This window comes from Ranitomeya imitator, chromosome 2 (genome assembly GCF_032444005.1).
Source record: "Ranitomeya imitator isolate aRanImi1 chromosome 2, aRanImi1.pri, whole genome shotgun sequence".
In the NCBI taxonomy this organism is placed as follows: domain Eukaryota; kingdom Metazoa; phylum Chordata; class Amphibia; order Anura; family Dendrobatidae; genus Ranitomeya; species Ranitomeya imitator.
This window is the reverse complement of record NC_091283.1, coordinates 845,808,174-845,822,691: the sequence shown is the minus strand read 5'-3', so window position 1 is coordinate 845,822,691 and position 14,518 is coordinate 845,808,174. Positions and strand designations below refer to the sequence as shown.

Genomic DNA, 14,518 nt, shown 5'->3' with positions numbered 1-14,518 from the left:
TACCCCTATATACAGCCAGAAAGCTGTGCCTCTATATACAGTCTTTATAATGTCCGTAGAGTGCTGTCCCACTATACACAGCCTGAATAATGTTGCCAGAGTGCTGCACCTCTATATACAGCCCGTTTAAAGTCTGTAGAATACTGGACCTCTATATACAGCCTGTATAATATCTGTAGAGTGCTGTAACCCTATATATAGTCTCTATAATGTCTGTAAAGTGCTGTACCCCTATATATGGCCTATACAACATCTCCAGAGTGATGTATCCCTATATACAGCCTGTAGAATACCTTGAGTGCTGTACCCCTATATACAGCCTTAATAATGTCTATAGAATGCTGTATTTCTCTATACATCATGTATAATGTCTGTAGAATGCTATACCTCTATATTATTATTATTATTGTTCATTTTTATAGCGCCATTTATTCCATGGCGCTTTACATGTGAACGGGGCAAATATAGATAAGTACAATAAACATGAGTAAAACAAGGCACACAAGTACAGGAGGAGAGAGGACCCTGCCCGTGAGGGCTCACAGTCTACAGGGGATGGGTGAGGATACAGAAGGAGAGAGTACCCTGCCCACGAGGGCTCACAATCTACAAGGGATGGGTGAGGATACAGGAGGAGAGAGGACCCTGCCCGCGAGGGCTCACAATCTACAAGGGATGGGTGAGAATACAGGAGGAGAGAGTACCCTGCCCGTGAGGGCTCACAGTCTACAGGGGATGGGTGAGGATACAGAAGGAGAGAGTACCCTGCCCGCGAGGGCTCACAATCTACAAGGGATGGGTGAGGATACAGGAGGAGAGAGGACCCTGCCCGCGAGGGCTCACAATCTACAAGGGATGTGTGAGGATACAGGAGGAGAGAGGACCCTGCCCGCGAGGGCTCACAATCTACAAGGGATGGGCGAGGATACAGGAGGAGTGAGGACCCTGCCCGCGAGGGCTCACAGTCTGCAGGGGATGGGTGAGGATACACTAGGTGAGGGTAGAGCTGGTCATGCAGCGGTTCAGTATACTGGGAATCACTGCAGGTTGTAGGCTTGTCGGAAGAGGTGGGTCTTCAGGTTCCTTTTGAAGGTTTCTATGGTAGGAGAGAGTCTGATGTGTTGGGGTAGAGAATTCCAGAGTATGGGGGAAGCACGGGAGAAGTCTTGGATACGCTTGTGGGAAGAAGAGATGAGAGAGGACTAGAGAAGGAGATCATGAGATGATCGAAGGTTGCGTGTAGGTAGGTACCGGGAGACCATGTCACAGATGTATGGAGGAGTCAGATTGTGAATGGCTTTGTATGTCATTGTTAGTGTTTTGAACTGTAGCCTCTGGGCAATAGAAAGCCAGTGAAGGGCCTGGCAGAGAGGAGAGGCTGGGGAGTAACGGGGAGACAGGTGGATTAATCGGGCAGCAGAGTTTAGGATGGATTGGAGTGGTGCCAGAGTGTTAGAGGGGAGGCCAGAGAGTAGGAGGTTGCAGTAGTCGAGGCGGGAGATGATAAGGGCATGTACTAGGGTTTTTGTGGTTTCATGGTCAAGAAATGCACGGATCCGGGAAATGTTTTTGAGTTGGAATCAGCAAGAGGAGCCAAAGGCTTGGATATGTGGCTTGAAAGAGAGGGTAGAGTCAAGGATCACCCCGAGCCACCGAGCATGCGGGACCGGGGAAAGTGAGCAGCCATTGACATTGATGGATAGGTCGGGTGGAGGGGTAGAGTGAGGTGGGGGAAAGATGATGAATTCTGTTTTGTCCATGTTCAGTTTTAGAAAACAAGCAGAAAAGAAGGATGAAATAGACAGACATTGTGGGATTTTGGTCAGTAAGGAAGTGATGTCGGGTCCAGATAAATAGATCTGTGTGTCATCAGCGTAGAGATGATATTGTAAACCGTGGGATTCTATGAGCTGTCCCAGGCCGAAGGTGTAGATGAAGAGTAGGGGTCCTAGAACTGAGCCTTGGGGAACACCGACAGACAGGGGGTGAGATGAGAAGGTGGTGTGGGAGAGGGAGACGCTGAATGTCTGGTCTGTTAGATATGACGAGATCCAGGATAGGGCGATCTGTGATGCCAAGAGATGAGAGAATCTGTAACAGGAGGGAGTGGTCCACAGTGTCGAAGGCAGAAGACAGGTCCAGGAGGAGGAGGACAGAGTAGTGTCGATTGCTCTTGGCGGTTAGTAGGTCATTGGTCACTTTAGTTTGGGCAGTTTCAGTTGAGTGATGTGTTCGGAAGCCAGATTGTAACCGGTCAAAGAGGGAGCAGGAGGAGAGGTGGGAGGACAGTTCAAGATGGACATGCTATTCCAGTAGTTTTGAGGCATAAGGGAGAAGGGATATCGGGCGATAGCTGGACACACAGGATCGGTTCGAGGGAGGGTTTTTTGAGAATAGGTGTGATTGATGCGTGTTTGAAGGATGAGGGGAAGACACCGTTTGTAAGTGAGAGGTTGAAGAGTTGTGTTAGGGTTGGGATGAAGACTTTTGCGAAGTTAGGGATGAGGTGGAACGGGAGCGGGTCAAGGGTGCAAGTGGTGAGATGTGATCTTGATAGAAGGATGGAGAGCTGATCGTCTGTCATGGTGGAGAAGTTGGCTTTGGAACAGGGCTGAGAAGTGAAGAGGAGGGGCACTGGGGGCTACAGGTCAAAGCTTTGTATGATGTTATCTATCTTCTGCTTAAAGAAAGAGGCAAATTCTTTAGCTTAAATGAGAGGGGAGGGAGGAGATGCTGGGGGACGGAGTAGAGAATTGAAAGTGTTGAAGAGCTGTTTAGGGTTGTGAGTCAGGGAGGATATGAGAGATGAGAAGTAAGATTGTTTTGCGGCAGTAAGCGCAGACTTAAAGTTGGCGAGGGACTGCTTGTATGCAGTGAAGTGCTCAGCAGAACGAGATCTCTTCCATCGCTGTTCAGCGACCCTGGAAGCCCGTCTCAGTTCTTTGGCCAGGCTGGTTAGCCAGGGTTGCCTGTTGATTCTACAAGTTTTGCTATGCATGAGTGGGGCGGCCGAATCGAGTGTTGCTGTTATTGTGGTGTTATAAAAAGAGGCAGCATCTGTGTCATGGAAGGAAGCTATGTCTGCAAGAGGGAGAAGGGACTCAGAGAGTGATTGGAAATTGAGGTGTTTGAGATTTCTGCGAGGGTGAGTGAGTTTGTGGAGTGGAGGTTGCGCACTAGGAGGGGAGAGAGAAGAAAATGTCAGTATAATGTCTGTAAAATGCTGTACCTATTTATACCACCTGTATAATATCTGTAGAGTGCTGTACCGCTATATAAAGCCTACATAATGTCTGTAGAGGGCTATACCCCTATATGCAGCCTGTATAATGTCTGTAGAGTGCTCTACCTCAATATACAGCTTGTATAATCTCTGTAGAGTGCTGTACTCCCATATACAGCCTGTATAGTGTCTGTAGAGTGCTGTACCTCTATGCACAACCTTTGTAATGTCTGAAGAGTGCTGCACCCCTATATACAGCCTGTTTAGTGTCTGTAGAATACTGTACCCCTATAAACAGCCTGTATACTGTATGTAGAAAGCTGTACCTCTATATACAGCCTTTATAATGTCCGTAGAGCGCTGTCCCACTATACACAGCCTGAATAATGTCGCCAGAGTGCTGCACCTCTATATATAGCCCGTTTAAAGTCTGTAGAATACTGCACCTCTATATACAGCCTGTATAATATCTGTAGAGTGCTGTAACCCTATATACAGAGTGTATAATGTCTGTAAAATGCTGTACCTCTATATACAGCCTGTATTATATCTGTAGAGTGTTGTATTCCTATATACAGCCTGTATAATGTCTGCAGAATGCTGTACCTCTATATACAAGCTGTATAATGTCTGTAACATTCTGCACCTCTATATACAACCAGTATAATATCTGTAGAATACTGTACCCCTATATACAGTCTTTATAATGTCTGTAAAGTGCTGTACCACTATATACAAGCTGTATGTTTGTAAAATGCTGTACCTCTATATACAGCCTGTATGATGTCTGTAGACTGCTGTACCACTATATACAGCCTTTGTTTGTAGAGTGCTGTACCACTATATGCAGCCTGTAGAATGTCTGTAGAATGCTGTACCTCTATATACAACCAGTATATCTATAGAATGCTGTATCACTATATACAGTCTTTATAATGTCTGTAGAGTGCTGTACCACTATATACAACCTGTATAATGTCTGTAGAGTGCTGTACCCTATATACAGTCTTTATGTCTGTAAAGTGATGTACCACTATATACAAGCTATATCATGTCTCTAGAGTGCTGTACCTCTATATACAGCCTGCATGATGTCTGTAGATTGCTGTACCACTATATACAGCCTTTATGTCTGTAGAGTGCTGTACCACTATACGCTGCCTGTATAATGTCTGTAGAATGCTGTACCTCTATATACAGCCTGTATAATGTCTGTAGAGTGCTGTACCCCTATATACAGTCTTTATGCCTGTAAAGTGATGTACCACTATATACAAGCTATATCATGTCTCTAGAGTGCTGTACCACTATATACAGCCTTTATGTCTGTAGAGTGCTGTACCACTATACGCTGCCTGTAGAATGTATGTAGAATGCTGTACCTCTATATACAGCTTTTACAATGTCTGTAGAGTGCTGTATCTCTACATACAGCCTGTATGATGTCTTTAGAGTGCTGTACCACTATATACAGCCTGTAGAATGTCTGTAGAATATTGTACCCCTATATACAGCCTTTATGTCTGACGAATGCTGTCCACCTATATACAACCTGTATAATGTCTGTAGAATGTTGTACTTTATACAGCCTGTAGACTGTCTGTACCTCTATATACAGCCTGTATGATGTCTGTACAGTGCTGTACCACTATATACAGCCTTTGTTTGTAGAGTGCTGTACCACTATATGCAGCCTGTAAAATGTATGTAGAATGCTGTACCTCTATATACAACCTGTATAATATCTATAGAGTGCTGTACCCCTATATAGTCTTTATAATGTCTGTAAAGTGATGTACCACTATATACAAGCTATATAATGTTTCTAAAGTGCTGTACCTCTATATACAGCCTGTATGATGTCTGTAGAGTGCTGTACCACTATATGCAGCCTGTAGAATGTATGTACAATTCTGTACCTCTATATACAGATTTTACAATGTCTGTAGAGTGCTGTATCTCTAAATACAGCCCGTATGATGTCTTTAGAGTGCTGTACCACTATATATAGCCTGTAGAATGTCTGTAGAATATTGTACACCTATATACAGCCTTTATGCCTGACGAGTGCTGTCCACCTATATACAACCTGCAGACTGTCTGTAGAATGCTGTACCGCTATATACAGCCCATATAATGTCTGTAGAGTGCTGTACCACTATATACAGCCTTTATGTCTGTAGAGTGCTGTACCACTATATGCAGCCTGTAGAATGTATGTAGAATGCTGTACCTCTATATACAGCTTTTACAATGTCTGTAGAGTGCTGTATCTCTACATACAGCCCGTATGATGTCTTTAGAGTGCTGTACCACTATATATAGCCTGTAGAATGTCTGTAGAATATTGTACCCCCATATACAGCCTTTATGCCTGACAAGTGCTGTCCACCTATATACAACCTGTATAATGTCTGTAGAATGTTGTACCGCTATATACAGCCCGTATAATGTCTGTAGAGTGATGTACCCCTATATACAGCCTGTATAATGTATGTAGAATGCTATAACCCTATACACAGCCTGTATGTCTGTAGAGTGCTGTATCTCTATATACAGTCTGTATGATGTGTGTAACGTGCTGTACCACGATATACAGCTTTTATGCCTGTAGAGTACTGTGCCACTATATACAGCCTGCATAATGTCTCCAGAGTGCTCTACCTCTATATACATCCTGTGTAATATCTGTAGAGTGCTTTAACCCTATATACCGCCTGTATAATGTATATTGAATGCTGTATCTCTATATGCACCCTGTATAATGTCTGTAGAATGCTGTACCTCTATATACAGCCTGTATAATGTCTGTAGAGTGCTGTACCCTTTATATACAGCCTATACAATGATTTCAGAGTGATGTATCTCTATATACAGCCTGCATAACGTCTGCAGAGTGCTATACCGATATAGTCTGTATAATATCTGTAGAGTGCTGTATCCCTATACACAGCCTGTATAATGTCTCCAGAGTGCTGTACCCCTATATACAACCTGTATTGTATTTATTTATTTTTTATGAATTCTTTAAAGCATTTTTTAACAAACACGGAAAACAAAAGAACATAACATCTTGTATTTATAAATGTATTTATAAAGTTCTTCAACCATATACAAATCTTGTACAATGTCTGTAGAGTGATGTATACCTCTATATATACACCCTATACAAGGTCCCTATAGTGCTGTACTCCATATACAACCTGTGTAATGTCTTCAGAGTGCTGTACCACTATGTACAGCCTTTATTAAGCTTAAAGAGTGCCTTATATAAATCCTGTACAATGTCTGTAGAGTGCTGCGCCTCTATATACCCTATATTCCCTATAGGGTTGTACTCCTATATATATCCTGCATAATGTTCAAAATGGTTTACTCCTTTATACAGCCTGTATACTGTCTCTAGAATGCTGTACTTTACATTATACAGGCTGTATATAGGGGTATATTTTACTATGGTAATTCTACAAAATTAGGAACTGTAATGGGCTCCAACATAACCCCAAGAACATAAATAAATCCTGGGAATTTAGAAACTGTGCTTTAGGTCCCAAGCCATGTTCCCCAGAGGTGCTTTCATGCATCACATCACATATAATGCTATTTCCTCCATAAGAAATTAGGGTGGTGACCTCATGTCATTAGGAAACTGCCATCTCTATATAATAATTGATACAGGATTTTTAAGGCAAAACAGAAAGTTAAAAGGGTCATTAAAATTGCAGCAGCAATCTCAGTGTTGTAGATATAGATACATCCTGTACAACTATATATATCCTGCATAATTTCTGTAGATTGTTTGGCTGTACCCCTGCTTATAGCCTGTAAAATGTCTCCAGAATGTCTATATAAAGCATGCATAATGTCTCTGTAGTGCTATTCTTCTATATACAGCCTTTATAATGTCTGTAAAGTGCTGCACTAAAGTGCTGCATAATGTCTCTATATTGCTGAAGACCTATTTAAAACATGTATGATGTCTGTAGAATCTGTACTTTTATACACAGCTTGTATTACATTTATAGTCCGCGTTAAAACCTGTAGATACCATGTACAATGTCTGTAGGAGTGCTGCACCCCTATATAGCATGTTTAATGTCCCTATAGTGCTGTACCCCTATATACAGCTTGTATTATGCTGAAAGAGTGCCATATCCCTATATACTCTATAATACATAGTCTGTCAAGTGCTGTACCTCTCTATGCAGTATTTATAACTTTTCAACAGTGCTGTACTCCTATATACAATCTGCATAATGTCCATATAGTGTTTTACCCCTATATACTGCCTGCATATTGTCTCTAGAGTGTTGTACCTTAAATTATATAGGCTGTACATATGGGTTTATTTTACTATAGCAACATTACAATATTAGGAACAGTAATGGGGTCAAAAATAGCCCAGGAACATAAAAAATCCTGGGAATTCAAAAACTGTTATTTAAATCCCAAGTAAGGTACCCCCACAGGTCCTTTTGTGCATCACATCACATATAATGCTATTTCCTCCATCAGAAAGAATAACGGTGGGTGACCTCAGGTCATTAGGAAACTGACATCTCTATGAAATAAGTGATAAGGGATTTTTCAAGGCAAAACAAAAAGTTAATGTGTACAGAGTGCTGTACTCCTAAATACATCTTATATAATATCTGCAGAGCACTGTATCTCTATATACAGCCTGTATAATATCTGTAGAGTGCTGCACCTCTATATATACACTTGGCCTTATTACTGCAGAGTGCTGCACTAATCGTCGATGCTGTATGGTGGCCAGTAATGACAACAAAACAACTCCGGTAATAAAAAGCCACCACACGTGACTGGACGTTCCTATAGACCCCGTCCTATAATTAATAGTGCTCCTATATACCACCTGAAAAGAGTGCAATCTCTTCAGTCCAAAGTCTATTGCAAAATGTGACACTTTCTCGGCTGGACCGCACAACATTAGAACCTGCAGCAAAACCCACTAACCCTCACTCTGTCAGCAGTAACAATGCAGAACAAGCAAAACTCCTGCATCAACTGTAGGACACCTGGACCACCTCTATATACAACCTGCACATAGCGGACCCCCAAATCCCACTGATCCAAACGTTTACAGGGACATCACAGGAATATACGGTCTGTTATATAGACACCGTCACAAGAAACATTACATGGAAATTACACCACCATGGCTGAAAACTAATGTCTCCATATAGAAAATCTGATGGACAGGTCGAGGGGCTGATACCTCGTCATGTACAGAAGATCAGCAACTTACATCTATATCACTATTATCTGCTCACTGCCTGTACATTGTGCTGTATAATGTGCTGCAGATTGTGCTGTATATAGACTTCAAGGTCAGGGACCGTCTGTTCACCAATACAGCGACAATCATGTGAACTATAGGTAATTCTAGATAATGATGAAAAGTGTCATCAACAAATCAAAGGCCATAGACAATATACAGTATAGATAGGTAGATAATAGAGAGATAGATAATAGATAGATAGACAATAGATATATAGATAAAATCGATATATATGTTAGATAATAGATAGTATATAATAGATAGATAATAGATACAGATAAATAGATAATAGATGATAGATAGATCGATAATAGAAAGATAGATAATAGTTAGATATAGATAGATTGCAAGCTCTTGTGATCAGGGCCCTTACTCCTTCGTTCTGTAGTGTCTGATGTTCCTGTGATTTGTACAGCGCTGCAGAGTATGTTGGCGCTATATAACGATTATTATTGTTCCGCCGCACAGGCCTGTACCTGGCGCTGCCGGCTTCTAGCCTCATGGATACAATGTCACATAATACAGAGAGGAGATAATCCGGTCTCACACAGGGCCGGTCAGGACGGTGTCAGGCAGTGCTGCCAGTGACGGTCGTGTGAGCTGTCGCCAGTGATTTCATTAGCACATACAGTGACAGCCGCTGACGCTTCTTATTTCCTCCTCAATTTGCGCTGGATGAGAGGCAGAAACAATTAGCTCTTGTTCCTCTAATCTGCGCCCGACCTCCCCTCTCCCCACTGCACAGTTATTCTCCCCGGGTGCGCGGCCTTGACACGGCGATAATGAGAGCAGGGGACGGTCCCCGGTGCGGACAGTCAGCGGAGTCCAACACACGGTGCCCCTCCGGCTGCTGAATTCAGGATAATGGGAAAATCACCAGATGATGGTGCCGGTGAACCTTACAATGATTGCCTGCAGGTATAAATGTAAGAGATGCTCTATAGTGGGCGCATATGGTGAGCAATGCAAGGGTTAAATTATTTGGCAACATGCGGGAGGAGGGGACCTCTGTTTACCCATCCCAAATCCACAGACAAGAGGAGATGCAAGTTACTCACCCAGCAGTTCACATTGGCGTGCCAGCTCCCCAGTTCCTGCAGTAGAGTTAATCCACAGGCTGGCATGGTCTTCTTGTCACTTGTCCTGTCCAGACCAAGCAACACGGCATCCCTGGTATACATGCCCGCTGTCTGCTGCCCACCCCGGCTTTACAGCGCCAGCTCGGTGCGTCCACTTATATCCACAGGTCTCAGCAACATTCACTTAGTCACTGACTAAATCAAACCCGCCAACCTCGACGGTGCTCGGTCCACACTGGATGATGTCGAATATATTGACCCAAATGAACCAGTCATATTCCTTAGCTAGTGCAAAGCACCAGATCCCGCCATGGTAAAAAAAAAAAAAAAAGAAATAAAATAAAAAATATAAAATAAAACAATGTTCAGACAATTTGTTCAGCCGGTAATCGTGCACGGTGCAACGCAGCAAACCAACGCGGAGCAAAAGAAAAGCGAGTTAGCAAGAAATATGGAGCAGGAAGGAAGACGCCAGAGCTGTAAAGTTCCCCCAATGCAAGAACTTGGTCAATTCTGCAAAGAAAAGGTGGAAGGAGAAGACGCTCTGAAGTGTCAGAGCCTCACGGAGTGACAAGACGTGTGTGGCCTGCGCCGCTCTCCACGACACAACCTTCATTCAGCATTAAATATCAATTTGCTTTTCTAGAAGGAGAAGACACAATACATAAGAGAGCTTTTGTTAGCCGGGGCTCCCAGTGGCCAAACAGCAGCTCTAAGCCCCTCTGTGCCGCACACTCAAGGACCAAAACTTGGGGGTTTATCTAACGCTCTGCTCCATCCTTACACTTACAGACCAAGACCATTGACTTTAAGTGTCGCAAACTAACTATATCGCTGGAACGTCACGAATCGTACCGTCGTAGCGATCGAAATGTTATAGTGTGACGGTACCCTAACACAAATTTTATTGCACCTTCCGGAAACCCCTCGCCACTTGACATTAAAAGGTCCCTATTCAAAAATGTTTGACACATGGGTCTTTATAGGCGGGAATGTGCTGCATTGTGTCCGGATACCCCGAGCAGCTGCTGACAATGTGGGAAAGAGGCCGTGAAGATTCCTCTCTCCTAGGTATTCGAGCCCCTCGCACGCTCGCTGACAGCCTTCACTTTTTTTTCCCCCAAACACTTTATAAAAAATTATGAACTGCACCAGTGCTCGTCTCCACACATCCGCCGGCCCCCGGGAGTGCTGGCCAGAAATCTTGAAGGCACTTAATACCAAAACAAAACCCAGTGATTTCTCTTTACAAGGCAGTGACAAAAGCAATGAGTCTTCCGTTTGACAAGTAAAAGAACCCAACAACGGGGCAGCTAATTGCCTTCCCTCCCTCCATTGAGAGCGGCCACCATACTCCAGCGCCTGCTTTTCAAACACGTGCAATTTCCTAAGTAAACTGCAATGATGGACAGGTCCCAATAGTTCAGTAACAATAACTGGTAACCCGGACAGGCATTCCCAACTGGGAATTATTTACCCTGCGTCCCCCAGTCGAGGCGATAACAAAACACAAGGAAACGAAATAAGAGGAGGGGGGGGACAAAAAAATAATCCTACAAAAAGCCTAGAATCATTCCGAGCTAAAAAAAAACCAAGGAGCTTTGGAATGTGGCTGACGCCGGCAGGGAAACTAACGTCTTACAGCTCCACTAGTCAGGGAGCAATCTCAGGAGGATGACGGAGCCTAAGACCATTCCCTCAACTCTAGGAAATGCACTGAAGCAGGACCAATAACACAAACCCAAAGCCATCCACAGTCAGAGCGCACAAAGTATCTCAAGATCGCAAAAAAATCAAGATATTGGAAAAAGGAAATGCATACTTTTTCAAAAAATTCCAAACATTTCTAAAAAAAAAAAAATGAAACTAAAAAAATAAATAAATGGAAAAAAAATGTTTTTCCTACCTTTAAAGGATCATAAAACAAAGCTAGAACTAAGTACACAGCTTTCCATCGTATGCAGTTGGTGCAAGAAAATACATTCAGGCTAGAACAGATTAGGAAAAACAGCAATCTCCGACATGCAAGACATAGGAAATATTGTAAGACGACGTGCAGGCTTACCATTTACAAGTTTTACTTTGCTTCCTCTATAGTGCCAGGCTAGGACCATGCTTCCGATTAAAGTATTCCACACACCGTCATGATAAGGCTAGTGTATAGATAGAGGTTTCATGATCCGCTGGAGGGCAGCACTCTACACTAAAAGCATTCAGACAGCCAGGACGCCAGCAGCTGAATCAGGCAATGGGAGCTTTCCCAGGCAGATCCTCAGTTAAGATGCTCAAGTTCAGGCATTCAAAGAATTATCTCAGTTGGTAGGGAAGAATAAAATTATTAAGATCTCCCCAATTCAATGACGGTCGTCTATAAAAAGCTCCAGTTTTTGTGTTACGCTCTCCTAACCCCCTCCCCACCATCCCCAATCCTCAGTTCAATGACAGGAACAAAAGACAATACTTTGCTTCCCGACTTGGCAAATATAAAAGACAAATCCCTTTCTCTAGAAAGTTCCTAAGCTTAGCGTAGAGATACAGTGTTTCTATCGAAAAGAGTAAATCGTAGACGTTTAAAAAAAAACAAAAAAAAAAATACAAAAGCAATTTGTTACTTTTAGTTAAAAAAAAACTGATCATTAAGAAAAAATGTGAAAAAAATCTGTAAAAATATAAGAAAACAACCCCCAAATAACAAATTCCCCCTATTTCACGGCTTTAGGAAGAGCCGGCGCTTGCAGGTGCCTCCTGGCGTGGTAGTAGCAGGTACAGGGAGACCCTGCATTTGGGTAAATTCTCTCCCGGATGCGAAGAGCAAAAAAAATAGGAAAGGAAAAGACATAGAAACTTGAGAATATCTTCTCTAAAAGCGATGGGTATCCTTGCAAAAACTATACCCGCCAATGCGCCATGAAGCAGAGGGGGGGAAATAAAATGACTATTGATCTTCAAATAGCGATAATTGAAAAGATCAAAAAGATTAAACAAAATCAAAAAATGTGCTGACTTACCATGCTAGGCTTTTTTGTTGCAACTTTGTAGAAATTTTGCTCAAAGAAGCTGCATCGGATGTGTCAAATTTTTTCGCGGGCTGTGATCGTATTATTTCCGCAGCCCTGCCTTCCAATGCCTTCAGAACTTTCCCCCCTTAGTCTTTTTAGTTTCTGGTACCTAGGTTTTTTTTGCGAAAGACTTTAAAAGCCTTCAGCTCAGCAAACCAGCACAAATTATCCTGCCACCTTGCGCAGCTCTAAAGCTTTTGGCCGCTAAGTTTGGAAGGGCCTTTACTAGTGCATCAAAATTAGCATTGTCAAAGCACTTAATGAATATTAATATTGTATTTGTCATTGGAGAGAGTCCGTTGCTGAACTCCGAGTCATCCATCAGGGACAAGATTAAGAACACAATTATTTCTGACTGACAGGGACCAAATCTGCTACATTTTTTTTTTTTTTAACAATTCGGGGGGGAAAAAATACAATATCATCATCTTAAAGGTGTCTCCCAGGGGAGCGGGGAACAGATTAATATGCTTTTAATGAAGTAGAAATCGTTATGTGTGAAGTGCTACGGAATAAAATCAACCATTTCGTTATGGGTATTTTTCTTTGGATTGTGGAGAAAATCACATTTTTCAAAAAGATACCTGGAGTTTAGTCCATGCTGCGTTTTTGTTGTCGGTTTTCTTGGTTGAATGTTTTTTTTTCTTTATTTGTTTTTTTTTTTTTTGCATCATTTTTTTTTTTAACTTGGATCTATTTACAATCTCTCCATTTTAAAACCAGCAAGAGGATGGAGAGAAAGTCCCATCTGGGTTAATTTTTCTCTGTCCTCACTTTTCTTCTTGCAGTGCTGATAAGACAGCAGAGTAAATAATTCCTACACAAATTTGACAAGAAACACCTTTATCAGCTCAAATTCTTTTCACTCTCATCTGTTTGCTCCCAAGTGGGGTCTATCAGACTTGCCTCTAGATGAAGTGCTACATTTAAAGAACACTTTAAAAAAAAAATCCAAAACAATCTTCTGCTTTCTACTGACATCTCCTACTAAACAACACAAGACACAACACAGAACATGTCCACTTCTGGGGGTGGAGTAAAATAAAGGAAGTCAAATAACCACTAACACAAGTATTAGTGTAAGATTGTGATCTTTGTTTTTTTGTTATTTTTTGCTTTTTTTTTCTATTTTTCAGCCCAATAAACAAAATGCGCTACACACAAGAACAGCAGCAAAGAAAGGGACAGCGCATTGTCCCGTGGTCATTGTTTTCCTACAAAAACTCAATTTCATCAAATCCGTTCCCATTTATTATTGTTTTATTCTAATTTTACAATTCAAATCTATTGGAAAAAAAAAAAATCAAGAATTGGAACTAACAGATGCGTTAGCAAATCTATCCCCATGAATCGCCTTTCTAATTCTTCTGTGGCTAATCTGCAGCTCCCACTGTCCACCCAAATAGCCTTTAATACCATTAAGAACCCTTAGATGAACATTCTAAATTAAGGGTTTGTTCCAAAAGGGTGTGAATTTGACCCCTGGTAGAAAAAAAAAAAATAACCAAAAACACCCCCACTTCTGCCGCACATACAGATGGTTTTAAGTCGATAATATAAAAGAAAGCGCAAACAGAATTAAAAGCTTTTCTATTATCTTGTGTTCTCAGACCTTTTCACAAAACATATTATTCAATTTTTTACACTTTTGCAGCAATTAAAATAAAAAAAATGGCAAGAGGGAGGTAAGCGGCATATTCAGAAAGACGGTTTATAGGGCTTTATACAACCAATGAAATGTATTTCAATAGTGATAGTAATACCTTTTTTGATATTCTTTACCCTAATATATCTAAAAACATAAAGATTTATCAAACTATCTTCACAACTCAATCATGCGAGATCAATTCAAAAA

The 14,518-nt window shown here is 41.8% G+C and overlaps 1 protein-coding gene across 40 annotated transcripts in view; it reads right to left on the bottom strand.

Moving 5' to 3' along the window:
- TCF7L2 (transcription factor 7 like 2) overlaps window positions 1-14,518 on the bottom strand; it is a 317,280-nt gene that overhangs the window by 38,098 nt on the left and 264,664 nt on the right. Inside the window, exon 1 of one of the 40 annotated variants that reach the window (XM_069754328.1) lies at window positions 12,613-13,815. The exons of 37 other annotated variants lie outside the window; for them this stretch is intronic. In XM_069754328.1, coding sequence (XP_069610429.1) covers window positions 12,613-12,615 — 3 coding nt within the window. In that variant the 5' untranslated portion in view covers window positions 12,616-13,815. Of the gene's footprint in view, window positions 1-9,583; window positions 10,927-11,669; window positions 12,442-12,612; window positions 13,816-14,518 lie in introns of those variants that run through there. 2 more of the 40 variants (XM_069754327.1, XM_069754317.1) reach the window with 2 other exon arrangements.